This window comes from Rhamphochromis longiceps, linkage group LG5 (genome assembly GCF_057381845.1).
Source record: "Rhamphochromis longiceps isolate RC_006_pf linkage group LG5, R_longiceps_female_GT1.1, whole genome shotgun sequence".
Classification (NCBI taxonomy): domain Eukaryota; kingdom Metazoa; phylum Chordata; class Actinopteri; order Cichliformes; family Cichlidae; genus Rhamphochromis; species Rhamphochromis longiceps.
Window position 1 is genome coordinate 19,488,707 of NC_140561.1, and position 17,103 is coordinate 19,505,809.

Here is a 17,103-nt window from a genome sequence, read left to right on the forward strand (position 1 = left end):
CACACACACACACACACACACACACACACACACACACACACATTAGTGAAACAAGTGCCAGTCAATGTTTAATGTGCATTTTTATATTGCTATTGCCTAGACACTTATGTTACTTAACCCATGTAATAACTAGTAAAAAACACCAGTCATTGCATCATACTTTATCATCACCATGAGCAAGGTTTGAACTACACTGCTCAAAAAAATTAAAGGGAAAAAAATCATGCTGGATATCTATACTGATGCCGTTGGGTGGACTGAAACATAATGTCCCAAGGGTGTTCGACTGATTTTAGGAGAGGTGAATGTGGGGGCCAGTCAACTCTTGTCACATGAACGCGGGCATTTTCAAGCACCAGAAGGAACCCAGGACCCACTGCACCAGTGTAGGGCCTGACAGTGGGTCCAAGGATTTCATCCTGATGCCTAACTGCAGTCAGGGTGCCACCCTATACCATCACTGAGCCATTATCAAACAGGTCATGTCGTCAACTGTGCAGAAGGTGAACCTGCCGTCATCTATGAAAAGCACAGGGTGGCAGTTGTGGACCTGCCAATTCTGGAATTATAGGGCAAATGCTAATCAGGCTCCATACGGCCCACTATGAGTCTGTCTCTCATTGTCTGTGATGGTTAGACATGCTAACATTTAGACCAGTGGCCTGCTGGAGGTCATATCGTAGTTCTGGCAGTGCTCATCCTATTGACACCGGTCCAGCTGATGGGTTAAAGGCCTTCTACGGCCCTATCCAGCTCTCCTAGAGTAACTGCCTGTCTCTTGGAATCTCCTCCATGTTCTTGAGACTGTCCTGGGAGACACAGCAAACCTTCTTTTCCTCTACTGTAACTGTTATTAATTTCATTAACACCAAACCAGCTGAAACAGACCAACAACCCCATCTGTTATCTAACTGACCATATATATGCAGTAGCGGTTCATTATAAAAACATGCTTTACAGTCTTGCCTCTCTTCTCACATCACCAGACGGTGTATGAAGGTCAGGAGCTGAACCACGCCTTTGGTCTGTGCCACTATAAACACTTTTTGTTCTGGAACGAGTACCGCAGTGGTAGCATTTACAAGTTGGACACCACCACAGGCACTGCCACTCTACTGCGCAACGAGCGACCTCCCATCTTTGAAATTCGAATGTACGATGCTCAGCAGCAGCAAGGTACTGGGAAAAGCGTTATACATAACATCCATCCAAGCATGCTAACTTAAAAAGTATTATTGTCCACAGAGACAGCATCTCATAAGTGCCCATTCATCTACAGGTTCTAATGCATGTCGCGTAAACAATGGAGGCTGCAACAGTCTCTGTCTGGCCATACCAGGAGGGAGGCAGTGTGCCTGTGCAGAAGACCAAGTACTAGACAAAACTGACAACACCAGCTGCAGAGGTTTGTGCATGAACTCATTGTACGTGCTTGTGTGCGTCTGCAGGGTGTTTCTAATGGCACCAGTTTTGCTCCATTACCCACAAGGTTAAGCTTCTTGTATGTCAGACAAGATGAGTCAAGCAGTCTGACTGTATGTTTTCTAAAACTGTTAGTCCTAAAATGTTTGAACAAATGCAGACACACAAGAGCAGGCTACAAGAGCAAGCAACATCTACATACTGTAATGCAATCCAGTGCAAACTGTGCAAAAAACGCTGCCTTTGTGAAGCGTTGTCTTCAAGGTGTTCTTGTTGTTTTGCAAAAAAACCAGAGATTACAGTCTTTGTACAAGTGGTTCCCTTCTGGTTTTCTTGATTGTTATGCAAGCACCAGTCAGCTCAGCCTCAGCCTGTTATGGGTGGGTTTTGACTGATGGATTTCATGAATGTTCATGTAATTGTGCTTTTTCACAAAACCACGCATTTTTCCCTTCTGTGGAATATTTTCAGAATTCGTTGCAAACTCCTGCTACTTTTATGTCCCTCAGGACCTTTGTTTTTATGTTTTGTTTTTACCCCCACATTGTCTTTAACCTCCTTCTTCTCTTCTACAGCAAACCCCTCTTATGTACCTCCTCCTCAGTGCCAGCCTGGAGAGTTTGCCTGTAAGAACAACCGTTGTATCCAAGAGCGCTGGAAGTGCGACGGAGACAACGACTGTCTGGACAACAGCGATGAGGCTCTTGAACTGTGTTGTGAGTTACTGCCCGTACACGCAAACAAAACAGCTGCCCCTCCTTTTGCTACTGAGTCAGATGGTGTCCTGAATTTGTAGTGGAGCCAGAATGAAATGAGAGATTTTGAATTGAGTGGGCGAGAGTTTGTGTGTGTGAATGCCCGTGTATATGCGGGTACACGATTTCTGCGGCTCGGGAAATGCTCTCTGTCTGTCTCTCCGTCTGTCTTTCTGCCTGTGGTCAAAAGTGCAGACAGGTTTCCCTTCCAGACAAAACAACACCCCGTCCAAACCAGCTGGAATATCTACCCTCTCTTGTATTCGTTTTCACCTCACATCTCCGAACTCTCTCACCTTTCCGTTCCCCATCTCCACACACGGCTTCTTGTATTCCTGTTTCTCCCTCGCCCTTCAGTGCGCCCTTTTTTTTCCCCCTCTCCAGACCAGCACACTTGCTCCGCAGACAGATTTAAGTGCAAGAACAACCGCTGCATCCCTCTGCGCTGGCTGTGTGACGGGGATAATGACTGCGGGAATGACGAGGATGAGTCCAACACCACCTGTTCAGGTAGACAAAGACTCATTTATTTTGGGTCGTTTCGGAGGTTTTTTTCTATTTATGACGTGAACTCTGCTATTTTGTGTTTTAGCCCGAACCTGCCCGCCCAATCAGTACTCGTGTGCTAGCGGGCGCTGCATCCCCATCTCCTGGACATGTGACCTGGACGACGACTGTGGTGATCGATCAGATGAACCTGCTTCCTGCGGTTAGTCAACTTAATTTCCACCCGACAGCTCGTTGTACAAATTGTTTTGCCATATGAGCGCCACGTGAGCTAGCGCTTTATATCTAAAAGTCTTCCTCTGTCCACAGCCTACCCCACCTGTTTCCCCCTCACTCAGTTTACCTGCAACAATGGGCGCTGCATCAACATTAACTGGCGCTGTGATAATGGTCAGTTTCTCTTCTTTATTATCTCGTCTGCGTGTCTTTTATGTCGACGTACAGTAGCAACTCGTTGTTTGTCTTTGTCCCAGTTATCTGTGCATGTTTGGCCACCAGCCTCATTTTTGCATACGCTCTTCTTTTCATCATCTTTTGCGTTTGCATGTGCGTGTCTGTGTGTGCATGTGTGTGTGTGTGTGCAATTGGTTTTGTTGTCACGTGTTGTGCTGTTAGCCCAATCTGCTGTCTTCCATTGGTTCTGTCTTTCAGAAAAGGATTGTGAGGACGGCTCTGATGAGTTGAATTGTCCAAACCTGACCGGTTAGTGCATAGATCAACATGCACCACAAAAGCCTTGATGCTAGCCTCGCTTTAGGACTGACCAGGCAGGATTAGAAACAGTTAGGGCTGCTTTTCTGCTCATTAAACATGGCCACAAGCTGAGACCAAAACTGCTAGCATTGATTAGTCCATTGTGCACAAATTTGACACCAAGTAAACTATTCATTAAAACAAATACATTAAATAATCAAAGTGTACTTTTTGAGGAATTACTGGAAACCTTAACTAAAGAATAAATGCTATTTTCCAGATGACTTCATAGTCAAATTGTTTAACAAATACTGAACATTATGTATTAGGTTGTCTCAAAAGTGCTCAGAATGCTCTGCTTCCAAGCTCAATGTATCAGCGCTGGGTACATTCTCTCATGGTGCATGGTCTGATCTATGCAGTTTCTGTGATTACTTTGACTCTCATCTTTGATGTTCAATTTAATTTGTGTTAAGTTTTTTTTTAATTTTCTCTGTCGTAATTGAGAAAAGATGATATCTATCTATCTATCCACCTGTCTATCTATCATCTGCACTGCATGCCTCACAAAGTGAGTAAGTTAGCGTTGCTTCACTGCATTTGTTTTCCAGATAACGACTGCGGGGACAACAGTGACGAGGCAGGTTGTAGTCACTCCTGCTCCAGCGCTCAGTTCAAGTGTAACAGCGGCCGCTGCATCCCAGATTACTGGACCTGTGACGGAGACAATGACTGCGGAGACTACAGTGACGAGACCCATGCAAACTGCACCAATCAGGGTCTGTATCTAACCTCCATATTGTCTCTTGAAACTTTTCCACTGCTGCAGAATATTGCTTTCCAATCGAATGCACCTTTAACTAGAAAAAGCAGTGTGTTAAAATATCCTTTAAAAAAATCAGTGTGTTAAGAGTCAAGTTTTCTGTTTAGATAAAGCCTTGCTACACTTGTGCGAACAAGTTTTGCCTTGACTTCAACTTGAAGAGGTTTGTTTCATCTCTTTTCTGAACTTCATGTTTCTGTTCACGCAGCACTCCCAAGGATGTTATGTGATGTTATTCAGACACTTGAAGTCGTTTAAATATCAGGCAGGGAAATCTGACACAGTACTTAGCGAAGTTTTATGGTGTATTGCATTTGGAAGGAACAAAAAACAAACATGATTTAAAAAGTAGCTATCGAACGTGACAATTGTACTATACAGAAATAAAATAATACAATAAAAGGACCTGCAGCTGATGGAACAGACTGCATTCTATTACCAACCTCTGTTGTACCCATAAAAATGTATGATAATTGATTTCCCCTGACAAAGAATTTGTATTTATATACTATATAATTAGTATTCATATTTAATAATAAAAGCTTTAGTTGAAGAATGGCTAAGAAGGAGTACTGGCAATAAATGTGAGGAAAGGGGAAAAAGACATTGTGCACTAAAAGTTACGGGCCACTGGCTTACCATAGAAGCTACTTTCGGCTGCTCCCTTATTGACAAGGCGTCGTCACAGCGGGTAGCTCCACATGTTTGATTTGCCAGAGTTTTTACGCTGCATGGCCCTTCCAAAGGAATTTGAGTCTCCTCCTGGGACCAAACCGCGGAGGTTTCGCTTGTTAGCCACTACGCTACAGAGCCCCTACGAAGGCTACTGGCTAAAGTAAAGTGTAAAGTGTGCGTGTTAGTCCCCATAGGGAAATAGTTCCTCTGCATTTAACCCATTCACCCAGTGAAGCAGTGGGCAGCCATCAATGCAGCGCCCGGGGAGCAGTGTGTAGGGACGGTACCTTGCTCAGGGGTACCTCAGGGTAGCCGTTCAGTGGAGTCGAACCCCCGACCTTCCGATCATTGGGCCACCACTCTACCTACTGAACTATCCCTGCTATCCCTGGCTGATAGTATAGGTTGGATATTTTGCAGTGTTTCTTAGTTGAAACAAACAAGACTGAATGAGTTTACAGAAGTCAAATTTATGTTAAACATTCAAGCTCATGTTCAAGCTGGTGTTTATGAAGCACAGGTAGCTGTTAGTGTCACGGATGGTTCTGCATTAATTTCTTTATTTAATCTCTTTCTTTTGTTTAGTTGATTCAATGGGTTTCGTGTCCGTAAGTCACTCTGTCTGTTAGGTACAACCTTTGACACCCAATAATTCAGATATACCTACTTATACTTATAAGTAACTTCTCTTAAAAGCAGCGAAATAAATCAAATATATTTTGCTGCTGTAACGAACTGCCTGCTGATGTGTAGAAAACAGTGACCTTCTGAATTCACGCTTAAAGCTTTTCTGTCAAATCTGTCCTTCTGCGTGCTAATTTCTAACGGGCACCTCATTAGTTTTAGTTCTCAATCTTTTGAAGTCGCACATTGTTTTTGCTCAAGGCTGCGTGTCCTAATGCGAGAGATGTCGCAAAACGGCGTCACTTTCGAGTGATGTCTTTTTGATGTCTTGTTTTTTGGTTTGTTTTGTGTTTTTTCAGCCACTCGCCCGCCTGGAGGTTGTCATACAGATGAGTTTCAGTGTCGGATGGATGGCCTGTGCATCCCCTTGCGCTGGCGCTGTGATGGGGACACTGACTGCATGGACATGAGCGATGAGAAGAACTGTGAGGGTGTCACGCACATGTGTGATCCAGCTGTCAAGTTTGGCTGCAGGGACTCCGGTGAGGAATCCACACTTCTTAAAATGCACCGACTAATTTCATTCTGCTTCTAATGACATTTTATGCAACGTTCTGACGGACGTTGCTCGTGAAATAACCCTGCCTTCTGTCTGTAGCACGCTGCATCAGCAAAGCCTGGGTTTGTGATGGCGACAGCGATTGTGAGGACAACTCAGATGAGGACAACTGTGAGGCACTGGTGTGTAAGCTCTCTCACCATGTGTGTGCCAACGACTCCACCATCTGCCTGCCCGCGGAGAAACTTTGCGACGGAGCTGACGACTGCCCAGATGGTTCTGATGAGAAACTCTGTGGTAAGGAACAACACCACCCAGGCTATGTCTCATTGCAGGGAACGCAACGCAGCAAGTGAAGGCCTGCATTTAAAATGATCGCTAAAATAAATCAACGGTTAAGTACATCTGTTCCTTTTTATCTACAGACTTGTGTTCGCTGGACAACGGCGAGTGCAGCCATAACTGCACAGTGGCTCCCGGAGAGGGGGTCATTTGTTCCTGTCCTCTGGGCATGGAGTTGGGGGCTGACAACAAGACTTGTCAGATCCAGAGCTTCTGCGCTAAACACCTGAAGTGCAGTCAACGCTGCGAGCAGAACAAGTTCAGTGTCATATGTTCGTGCTACGACGGCTGGGAACTGGAGCCTGACAAGGAGAATTGCAAGAGCACGGGTAAGGGATCATGGAAACAAAAGGCAGATTTAGGGAAGTGAGCAGGGGTGTGTGTGTGTGTGTGTGTGTGTGTGTGTGTGTGTGTGTGTGTGTGTGTGTGTGTGTGTGTGTGTGTGTGTGTGTGTGTGTGTATAGAATTGAGTTACACAGGAGGGGGAGAAGAAGTGACCCTTACTATACCTCATCACTGCCAAAACAGCAGAATCGAAGGGTGGTTTGGTTTCGGGATGAAGGAAATGAGAGGCAAGCCAAGCAGGAAACTGTGGTTGGAGAGGATGCATATCGCCAGAATATGGTATTCTTTTTGGACAATAGACAGTACACTGGAGACAGGAAAGGGGAACATATTACATTGTTTTAATGAGAGTATATGACATGTAAAAAGATTCATGAAGAAAACCTAGCTAGTGTTTTCTGACTACCAGTTTTAGTTTATGAAAAAGTGATTATTAAATGTCAAAGAAAAAACTAAAGAGCTGATGTGTTTTTAAAAAAAATTATTAAAGTCATTAAAAGTGCAATTTGGGAAAGACAGAAAATACTTAATCACTTTATATCAACTTTGAATTTTGTAATCCACATAAAGAATGTAGCTATCTCCCTGCAGCAACGAGGACACAGATTTATGATGCTGCCTCTCACTGCCAGGTCTTAGAGACTAGCCACCAGCACCCTGTCATTCATCCTGCTGCCCGTATGGCTGCCTGTTAGGTACAGATAACTCCTGTCTTATTTACACTGAGTTTTAATTACCAGGGATTAGAGCCACTTTCATACCCCCTCCTTTGCTGGTCAAGCCACACACGGCAGAGGAACAGGGCTGCAGGGTTTTCCATGCTGCACAGCAGAGCCATTTTGGAGCGTTTTGAGTATCAATCAACGGTGACCAAGCAAAAGTTTTAACCCTTTATGATCTGGTTAGCTCCATATTTTAGGATATTGTTTTTTTCCTCTTTCCACAGATCCTTTCAAACCCTTTATCATTTTCTCCAACCGCCATGAGATCCGCCGCATTGATTTGAATAAGGGAGAGTTCAGCGTGTTAGTTCCTGGGCTCAGAAACACCATAGCCCTGGACTTCCATCTCAACCAGAGTGCCCTCTATTGGACTGACGTCGTGGAGGATAAGATCTATCGTGGGAAGCTGTCTGAGAATGGAGGTGAAGCCTTGTACTGTAACAGGGTTTTATGCCTAAAAGACCTAAAAGCACCACCTCTTTGGTTTGTTTTGACAATCGAGGGTCCGCTAAGTTTCATGCCAGAATGCACGATCTTCATCAGTGAAAAACAATTCTATTTGCAGCTGAAAACATCTGGAAATTGGCCTTCCAATTGCAGTGCAATGATTAGGTTTTCTAGGATTTTATTGAGCTGAAAGGAACACATTGGAATGCAGGGCCCCTTTTCTGTGCTTAAAAGCAGAATAGACTGTAGAGTGTGTACAGCTATGCTGCTGGAGCTGTGGCTTCTGGGTAACAGAACATCAGATACTTCATCACATAAGGTCAGACCGGTCAATCAAGACCTGCTGCATCAGGCAAGCAAGGCGTCATCATGGCTGCAGCAGCAATAATGAGGAAATTATGTGCACAAGTCTCCACTTATATTGTGCATCTTACTGTATGTTTATTTGCTTGTTGTGTGTCATGTTTACTTACACAGTCCATAGGCTACATGCAGCAGTATGTGTATGCTTTCATTGTGGCAGAGAGGATAATGACTCGTGTAATTAGACCCTGATTAGGAGCCCAACGGAAAATGAAAGGGTTAGAAAGGGGCTGGAAAATGTGTCTCTTTGCTCCTGGAAGACACCACACATTTGAGACCTTTTCTGCAATTGTAGCATCACCACCCATGCTGAACAATACTACTGTATTTACCATTTGATTAAAGAAAATCGCAGAGTTAACTTCTTATCCAAATAGCTCCATTGCATTTACATAATTTGTCAAACTAAAACTGGATTAGCAGTTAAGATTAGAAATGTAGTCGTCAGCAAATCCCAGCCTCTGCAGCCTTTAATGCTACATGTTGAGATACTGTGTGAATTTAAAAAATGTAAGCACCCCAGAGGAGTGTTTATTTTATTGAGTAGTGAGATGAAATATGATGTTTGAACATATGCCCTGATTTTTTTCTCTTCTTGTAGCTTTAACCAGCTTTGATGTGGTAATCCAGTACGGGCTGGCGACACCAGAGGGTCTGGCAGTCGACTGGATAGCGGGAAACATTTACTGGGTGGAAAGCAACCTGGATCAGATAGAGGTAGCCAAGTTGGATGGAACCATGAGGACCACGCTACTGGCGGGGGAGGTGGAGCACCCCCGAGCTATTGCTCTTGACCCCCGGGATGGGTAACAGCTGTTTATTCCGCCTCCTCCTCATATCAAGGAGAACACGTTAACATCACGTTACAATGGCTCTAATTGTTTTGGCTGTAACTACGGAGCTTTTTCAGTTATAAACCTTGCTGACTGTTTCATTTCGTGTTATGGTTCTTTAGGATTCTCTTCTGGACAGACTGGGATGCCAGTTTGCCAAGGATTGAAGCTGCATCCATGAGTGGAGAAGGCAGGAAGACTATCCATAAGGAAACGGGCAATGGAGGCTGGCCAAATGGACTCACTGTGGATTATTTAGAGCGTCGCATCCTGTGGATTGATGCCAGGTTGTACAGAGGGAAAAACATGAAAATATTTGCACATAAATGTTCAGTAATACTCCGAAACATAGCTAAAACTTGTGCTTTATGCAGGTCTGATGCCATCTATTCAGCCAAGTATGATGGTTCTGGACTAATTGAGGTTCTGAGGGGCCACGAGTATCTGTCGCATCCGTTTGCTGTCACCATGTACGGTGGAGAAGTTTACTGGACAGACTGGAGGACCAACACGCTGGCCAAGGCAAACAAGTGGACCGGGAGCAACGTCACAGTGGTGCAGAGAACCAATACGCAACCCTTTGACCTTCAAGTGTACCATCCATCCAGACAACCACAGGGTAGGAAACAGACACACACTCATGTATGCAGCACCATTCAATCAGTATATGGAAAGATTACAATCTGAAATTATCTACAAGTTTCTGCCTTCAAAGTTGTTAATTGTACATTTTGAGTTACTGACAGTCATAAACTGAATCACCCCACAAGAAAGTTTGTGTAAGTCAAGACCACTACAGTCAGTATTTCCATCTGCAGTCATTTATAGTTGGCCGTTCTGAGACCTCTCTGACCTCCATCTGCTTATAATGAAAGCCTAAGGCATGTGACGAGACACGAAGGCATCGATAAAACTGTCAGAACAGTAATTAGACAGGAACACCATGCAAGGGGGGAGCTGATTTTGGGAGGGGGGCTGCAAAGTGGCTTGCAGAATTCACGGGGAAAAGAAGTTTTACACTATGCTGAATTTTCTTGACCATTAGGAAGTATAATTACATTCGATTTTAAGCACACATTAAAACATTTCATTGACCTTCATACTTTTAAAATAAAACCTTTTCTGTGCTCATGTCTCCGTAGCTCCTAATCCGTGTGCAGCTAAAGACGGCAAAGAGCCCTGCTCTCACCTGTGCCTCATCAACTTCAATCAGACGTTCTCCTGTGCTTGTCCTCACCTCATGAAGCTGGGCCCTGACAAACGCACGTGTTACGGTAAGGCTGAGCTCACGAACACAAATGCAACCACTGTGGAAAATAGACTCGTTGAGTCTTTCTTAGCCTCCACGCAGTCCTGTTCTTTTCTTGTTTCAGCTTGAATGTTACTGTCTAATCCCTGTCCTTGCAGAATTGTTTATTTATAATTTCTTTTATTTTTCTCTTGGAGAAAAAGAGAGAGGATTAAACAGACTTTTTTTTTTTTTTGTTGCTTTGAGGTCTTTTTGCTGTGACAGCTTTGGAGCGTATTGAGGTGTCCGTCTGTAAAATAGTGAAAGCTGGCCTGTTTATTCAGTGTGTGAGTTTAATATTCAAGGCAGCACTTTCTATTATCTTCGGCGGTAATGGAATGGAGAGCCCCATTCTGTCTGATGCAAGCATCAGACACATCCCCCAGCTTCCACCACCGGCTCTGGGATGGCCAATACAGCCCGGCGCTGTCATTACTCTGCCCTCTCCGGCTCTCTTTCCCTCCTTTGCTGTCTATCATTTAAGCCGCACACAGTTAAATGATACTTGACTGTTGAGACCAGTGCAATTGCAATGTATCTTCACTGATTGAATTCGCTCGCTCTACTCTGGCTGTGCTATTGAGTTAGCCAGCCAGACACAATCATTAGTCAAAAGATGCAATTGGATCAACTGTTTGTTCAAGTGGTAGGAATAATGCGTGGATGTACTGATCCATGCTGTAACCATCTATCCGCAGCTCTGACTCATGCATTAGTGTGTACTCGTGCATTTGACTTGAAGCTACATTTAACTCCCGATTACTCACATTGAATACCAAGGGTCCACGTCAACATCTTGTGTCTCCCGCAGAGTCTCGCCAGTTCTTGCTGTACGCTCGGCAGATCGAGATCAGAGGAGTAGACATCGACAACCCGTATTACAACTATATCATCTCCTTCACTGTGCCGGATATCGACAACGTGACTGTGGTGGACTATGATGCTCTGGAGCAGCGTATCTACTGGTCAGATGTCCGTACTCAGACCATCAAGAGGGCGTTCATCAATGGCACTGGAGTTGAAACTGTGGTTTCTGCTGGTATGATGGAGGCAACACGACACATTACAGAACATAATTAAAAGGCTCATTATTTAGAGCCTTACTTTAAGAAACAAATATAGCAGGGTAATTTTATCAGACTGCACCAAGATTTTTGTCCAGTAGTTAAAAATTAATGCTTCTCTCACTTCTAGATTCCTAGTATGCAGATGCTGTTATGTACAAGGGCTCTACACAACAAAACTCATTAGCTTGGGGAATGGCAATCTTTTGCCTGAAATAATAACCTGAGTGGGCACGTTTTGGTGGATGATCTATGCCAGCTAACTCTGTCTTTAAAAAAAAAAACAAGTTAGCTGGAAACAATAAAAGATTCAGGTGATAAAATGTGTCATCAGTTGTCCTGTTAGCCAACAAATGCAGTACTGCATTTTCTAACCTATGGACACGTGTCCATAGAAAACATCTGTTTTTAAAAAAAAAGGCTGATTAATAAGAGTTTGTTCGTGTTCTTCATCTTTCATCAGATTTGCCCAATACTCATGGTCTGGCTGTCGACTGGGTGTCCAGGAACCTGTTCTGGACCAGTTATGATGCCAACAAGAAGCAGATTAATGTTGCCAGACTGGACGGCTCCTTCAAAAATGCTGTCATCCAGGGCTTAGACAAACCCCACTGTCTAGTGCTCCATCCAGTACTGGGGTTGGTCTCGCACACAAATGCACACACACACTCATACTATAAAGCTGTCATGTGTCGCCACGCTGAAGCTTTCAGAAATTGCTCACAGACACCCTCCTGGCTTCACCTATAACTTGCAACAGATACAAGCAGAAGTCTGCACAAAGACACACACAAACAATCATACAAAGTCTGTCTGGCAGGTTCCCCTCTGTGTGCGCTCACAGTAATTCAGTTCCTGACCTCGGAGTGTTTTGTCACTCAGGAAGTGGTTCCAATCCTTCTCCCCTCATGCCGCCTCTCTCTGTCTTTTTTTTCTATTTCTGTTTCAAAAGTTTCTGTGCTCAGAGTATAAATAATTTACAGCAAGTGTCTCTGTTGTTTTGTGTTTCTTTTTCTGTTTCTCATCACTTTCTTCACTGTGTTTATCTTACATCCTGTCCGTTCCTGTCTTGCCTTGCATAAGTTTTTCTTTTTTTGCCAGCTCCATGAACTCAGTCTTTTCTCAGTCCATCAGAGAATAAAAAAGTCCATCTGTATTCATATACTCAGTTTTGATCTGCCAGAATATGTGGGCTTTTGTGTGTTTGAGGTCAGTGAAGAAAATATATTTTCTTAAGACAAGTCTCTGCCTCTGTGTGCATTATTTCCACTGTACTCCTTCCTCTCTGTGAAAGGCTTTAGCCTCCTTAAGAGGAGGAATGTTTCCGATCTGAGCATTGTTGGCGTGAGAGAAAATGAGAAGCAGATGTGAGATCTGTGAGCTCTCCCCTTTTTCTGGCACACAAACACGCTGACCCCACCAAAGGTGGGTGGGGTCAAAGAAAGTTGAGGCGGGGCAAAGAGTTGGGAGGGAAATGTGTGTGCGTGTTTGTGTGTGTGTGTGTACACAAACATGACAATATAGGGGTTTATATGCTTCAGATGCTTTATTTAAGGGTAGTTAACAAACAAAGGAAGGGCGTGGTGGCTCTGGCTGGATTTAACAGAAAGTGAATGAGCATAGAAAATGTGCAGTCCAAACAAAGTGGCACACACACGTATATACATGTTACCCTCTATACTCTGCATATGTGCATTTCCTCATGACAGTTTGAGAAGCAGTCATTTATGTGAGTGCATCTGGTGTGGGAGATTAAAGCTGTCAGCGGTTGATCGGGACATTAATTAACTGCTGAACTAAACGCACTGAAATATAGTTTCTTATTTGTCAGGTTTTTGCCAGCTTTATTTCTGCCTCACTCATCGTCATTACAGTCTGTTGATGCGATTTTGGCTTTGAAATGAAAACGGCAGATTGCGTTTTAGAAAAGTCCAAATAAGCTCGCGTGCAGTTCGGTGTTGCTCACAGACCTGATGCTCTCATTTCTTATCGATAACATCACTGTTGTTCATGCTTTGAGTACCTATAGGCTTTATGGTTTTCAGTGGCGTACTACCACGGTTGGTTCAAGTTTAATAGTGATGTAGTAAAATTTCTCTCTCTCTCTCTTCCTGTTGCGCATCATATCTTTGTGGATTCTCTGCGCACCTCCATCAGGAAGCTGTACTGGACAGATGGGGACAACATCAGCATGGCCAACACAGATGGCACCAACCGCAGCGTCCTCTTCACCAACCAGAAAGGCCCTGTTGGTGAGTTAGCGGCTCTTTTCTGTGACTGTATAAGCGACAGCACCCCCTAGTGACAGGGCAGATGATTACAACTCAGAGCTGTCTTTTTTCTTTTCCTTTTTTTTTTTTTCAGGCCTCTCCATTGACTTTAAAGCTGAGCGGCTTTATTGGATCAGCTCGGGAAACAGCACCATCAACCGCTGTAAACTGGACGGCTCTGGACTTGAGGTGCTTGAAGGGGCCAAGGGCAAGCTGACCAAGGCTACTGCTCTGGCCATCATGGGTAGGTACCCAGAGTGCATTAAAACTGCATTATTCATCTTGCGTGATACTACTCTTATCTGGCTGTGTTGCATTGAAAATTGCTCCGGTTAACACGGTTCTTGTAGTGTGAGATCAGGTTTTAATGGAGAACGCTGATCATCCTCATGTGCGCTGTGTCCTGTAGGAGACAAGTTGTGGTGGGCGGACCAAGGAACTGACCAGATAGGAACCTGTGACAAGAAGGACGGTGGAAACTGGAAAGTCCTGAGGAACAGCACTTCTCCCATGATGCACATGAAAATTTATGATGAAACTGTGCAGAAAGGTGCAGAGTTTGGTGCTGCAAGCCAATTTTTCTGGGGGTTTTTTCAGTCTTTTTTTGCTTTGTGAAATTGCTCTGCAAAAAAAATAGGAAGAAGATATGTCCTTGTTTCATTTAAGATCTGCTGTGCAGACTGCATGTAGCCCAGAGCTTATGTGTGTATCTAAAGCACATCTGTTTATGCCTCTGTTACTAGTCTTTGATTTGTTTTATTTGCTCTTTGCTTTTGTATTTCCAGGCACCAATCTTTGCAGTAATAACAACGGAGACTGTTCCCAGCTGTGTCTCCCCACCTCCCCAACCACCAGATCCTGCATGTGCACTGCAGGATACAGCCTGCGCAGAGGGCAGCAGTCTTGTGAGGGTACGATGCTCCCATACCCATGCCATATGCCTGATTTTAGACAATCCTGGATATATGAAGTGATGAATGTGAAGTGATGCCACGCTCAAAAATGAATATTTTATTTGTTTGCTGTAGGTGTCGGCTCTTTCTTGCTGTACTCTGTGCACGAGGGCATACGGGGTATTCCCTTGGACCCATCAGATAAGTCTGATGCCCTTGTACCAGTGTCGGGCACCTCCCTAGCAGTGGGCATAGATTTTCATGCAGGTAAGAAATTCTCTAGTTCTCTAGTTCGGACCAAAACTTCTGGTCTCAGATTTGCTTAAAAACCTTTAAATTAATTAAAAATCCCAGTCTGCAATTAATACAATACAAAATACTACATAGAGTGCACTATACAGGTCATCGGATGTTCAAGATGGGCTTTACATCTTCCAACAACTGCTCACACTGTCAAGGCAATACACCAGACAATTACATCCACGCTCTTTGGTTCTGTCCACCAGTGCAAAAGTTTTGGCGCGAGATATGTGAAGACTTATCAAAGTGTCTGAAATGTAACATTCCAACTTCCCCCTTAGTGTGTTTGTTGGGCAGCTTAGATAATGTCACTTCAGAAAAGAATATCGCCCATATGGTTTTCACTGCCCTATGCATAGCCAAGAAAACAGTCCTCATGAACTGGAAAAATAAAAATAATCTTAATTCTAACCAATATAGAAATGATCTATTAGATTACATTAGTCTTGATACAGCCTCTGCCACCACATCAGATCAATTGCTCTGGACTCCTTTTATCAGCTCCATCACCTAGTGGGGGTGGGGGGTCATAATTTGGTCCCACCTTCACTGTTGTGATTGGTGTGGGGGTAGGGACAGGCTTAGGGCGTCGGGGGGTTCCCCGGAGGCATCTTCCTTGGGGGGCTCAACCCGGGGTAGCGGTCATGTCCGGTTGGGGGCTCTGTTGGCTCTCAGGTGACTGTTTCCTCGCGGCTGCGTGCAGCGGGGCTAGGGGAGGGTCTGTGCTGACGGACGTGGGTTACTGACCTGGTAGCCTGGCTGGCCCTGGGTGGGTCCGGGATGGGCGTGAGGTTCTGGGGGCGCTCCGTCTCTGGGCTGGGGCCCGGGCCGGGCCTCGGGGGCTTGGATCCTGGTTGGTGTGTTGCCGGGGTTGTGGGCGGGTGGGTGCATGGGGGCCTGGCCCTGGAGCAGGGTGCCGCCGGTGCGTCGAACCGCCTGGGGGGCTCTTCAACTGGTGGGGGAGATGGTCACATCTAGCAGGAGCTTTCCTCTCTTCAGGAACTCTCTCTGCAGGAGGGGGAGATACAGGAGAGGTGGAGGAAGATCTCAGCCTGGGCGTTTACTGTCTTATGTAGTCTGGAAGATGAGTGGATGGTGGGGTGGGTGCAGTTTTCTCTGTGGTGGGGTTGGGTGGACTGTCCCGGGCTCTGTGGAGCCGGGAGGCGCTGCTGCACTGGGCCCCGGTCTGGATGGGCCTGGGCCCCCTTTCCCTGGCGGGTCGCGGAGTGTGGGAGTGCCTACTGGGGTCAGCGGGGGAGCTGGCCCCAGGGAGGGGTTACCTGCCCCTCCCTTCCTTCCCTCCCCATCTCCAGCTGCCTCTCTCTTCCCGCTCTACCACAACCACCCACACATGCAGGGCCTTGGAGTAGGGGTATGTCACCAGGGTGCAGAGGAGGCTACCCCCCCCCCCCCCCCCCCCCCCTCTGTCCCCTTCTGGCTGCCTGTGCCTCAATTTTATCCCACAACTTAGACATTCACATTATTCACACTCTCATTACACATACATATAGGATCTTGGGGGTGGGCACAATCACGGAGTCCAAATTACCATCAGGGTGTATACCTCACCCCTGACGTCGTTGCCCACCTCTCAATTTTAAATACACTTAGACATTGAGGGCTATCAGGAGGGACTATGCGCTTACCTGCTGCTCCTTGGCAGGTAGCTCCATGCCCTCCTGGGTTTTAATTGCACCTTAGAACACACATGCATCAACACTACAATGAGCGGGTGGAGGGAGGTTTGGAGTCTTCTCCCACCCCCATTCTCTGCGGCCTGCTGGAGCGGGAGGGCTAGGTGGAGTTGGCCGTCCGACTGCGGTCTGGAGTGTGGGGCCTCCCTGCTGCTACGGAGTCGGGGTGGTCTGCCTCTCCCCACCGCAGGGAAAAGGGTAACACCACCTGGGTCTGGGTGCAGTTCCCCCCTCCAGGGGCAAGGGCACCTAGACCCGGTTTGTAGAGTACGCTTGGGGAGTGTGATTGTGTGTACAGCGTCTCTTTATGTCTGTCTCCACGTTGGTTGAGTGTGGAGTGAGTGCATATGAGAGCATGAGGGTGGGAATGGATGTTTGTATCTGTGTGTGCCTGTATGTCTGTGTCTATATGTCAGGTTGGGTATCAGACACCACCTCTCTGGGGACACCTCAGGCCCTCCAAGGTTTGGAGGCCTATCTCCAC

The 17,103-nt window shown here is 45.6% G+C and overlaps 1 protein-coding gene across 1 annotated transcript in view; it reads left to right on the plus strand.

Moving 5' to 3' along the window:
• LOC146669799 (low-density lipoprotein receptor-related protein 1-like) overlaps positions 1–17,103 on the plus strand; it is a 105,670-nt gene that overhangs the window by 61,454 nt on the left and 27,113 nt on the right. The window contains exons 14-35 of the mRNA XM_085406411.1: positions 987–1,176; positions 1,280–1,405; positions 1,998–2,138; positions 2,562–2,687; positions 2,770–2,886; positions 2,994–3,074; positions 3,989–4,156; positions 5,859–6,041; positions 6,158–6,355; positions 6,484–6,729; positions 7,692–7,889; positions 8,879–9,083; positions 9,233–9,397; positions 9,485–9,729; positions 10,253–10,384; positions 11,210–11,437; positions 11,926–12,100; positions 13,620–13,714; positions 13,827–13,976; positions 14,142–14,282; positions 14,518–14,643; positions 14,761–14,892. Of these exons, the coding sequence (XP_085262537.1) occupies positions 987–1,176; positions 1,280–1,405; positions 1,998–2,138; positions 2,562–2,687; positions 2,770–2,886; positions 2,994–3,074; positions 3,989–4,156; positions 5,859–6,041; positions 6,158–6,355; positions 6,484–6,729; positions 7,692–7,889; positions 8,879–9,083; positions 9,233–9,397; positions 9,485–9,729; positions 10,253–10,384; positions 11,210–11,437; positions 11,926–12,100; positions 13,620–13,714; positions 13,827–13,976; positions 14,142–14,282; positions 14,518–14,643; positions 14,761–14,892 (3,568 nt within the window). The remainder of the gene's footprint in view (positions 1–986; positions 1,177–1,279; positions 1,406–1,997; positions 2,139–2,561; positions 2,688–2,769; positions 2,887–2,993; positions 3,075–3,988; positions 4,157–5,858; positions 6,042–6,157; positions 6,356–6,483; positions 6,730–7,691; positions 7,890–8,878; positions 9,084–9,232; positions 9,398–9,484; positions 9,730–10,252; positions 10,385–11,209; positions 11,438–11,925; positions 12,101–13,619; positions 13,715–13,826; positions 13,977–14,141; positions 14,283–14,517; positions 14,644–14,760; positions 14,893–17,103) is intronic.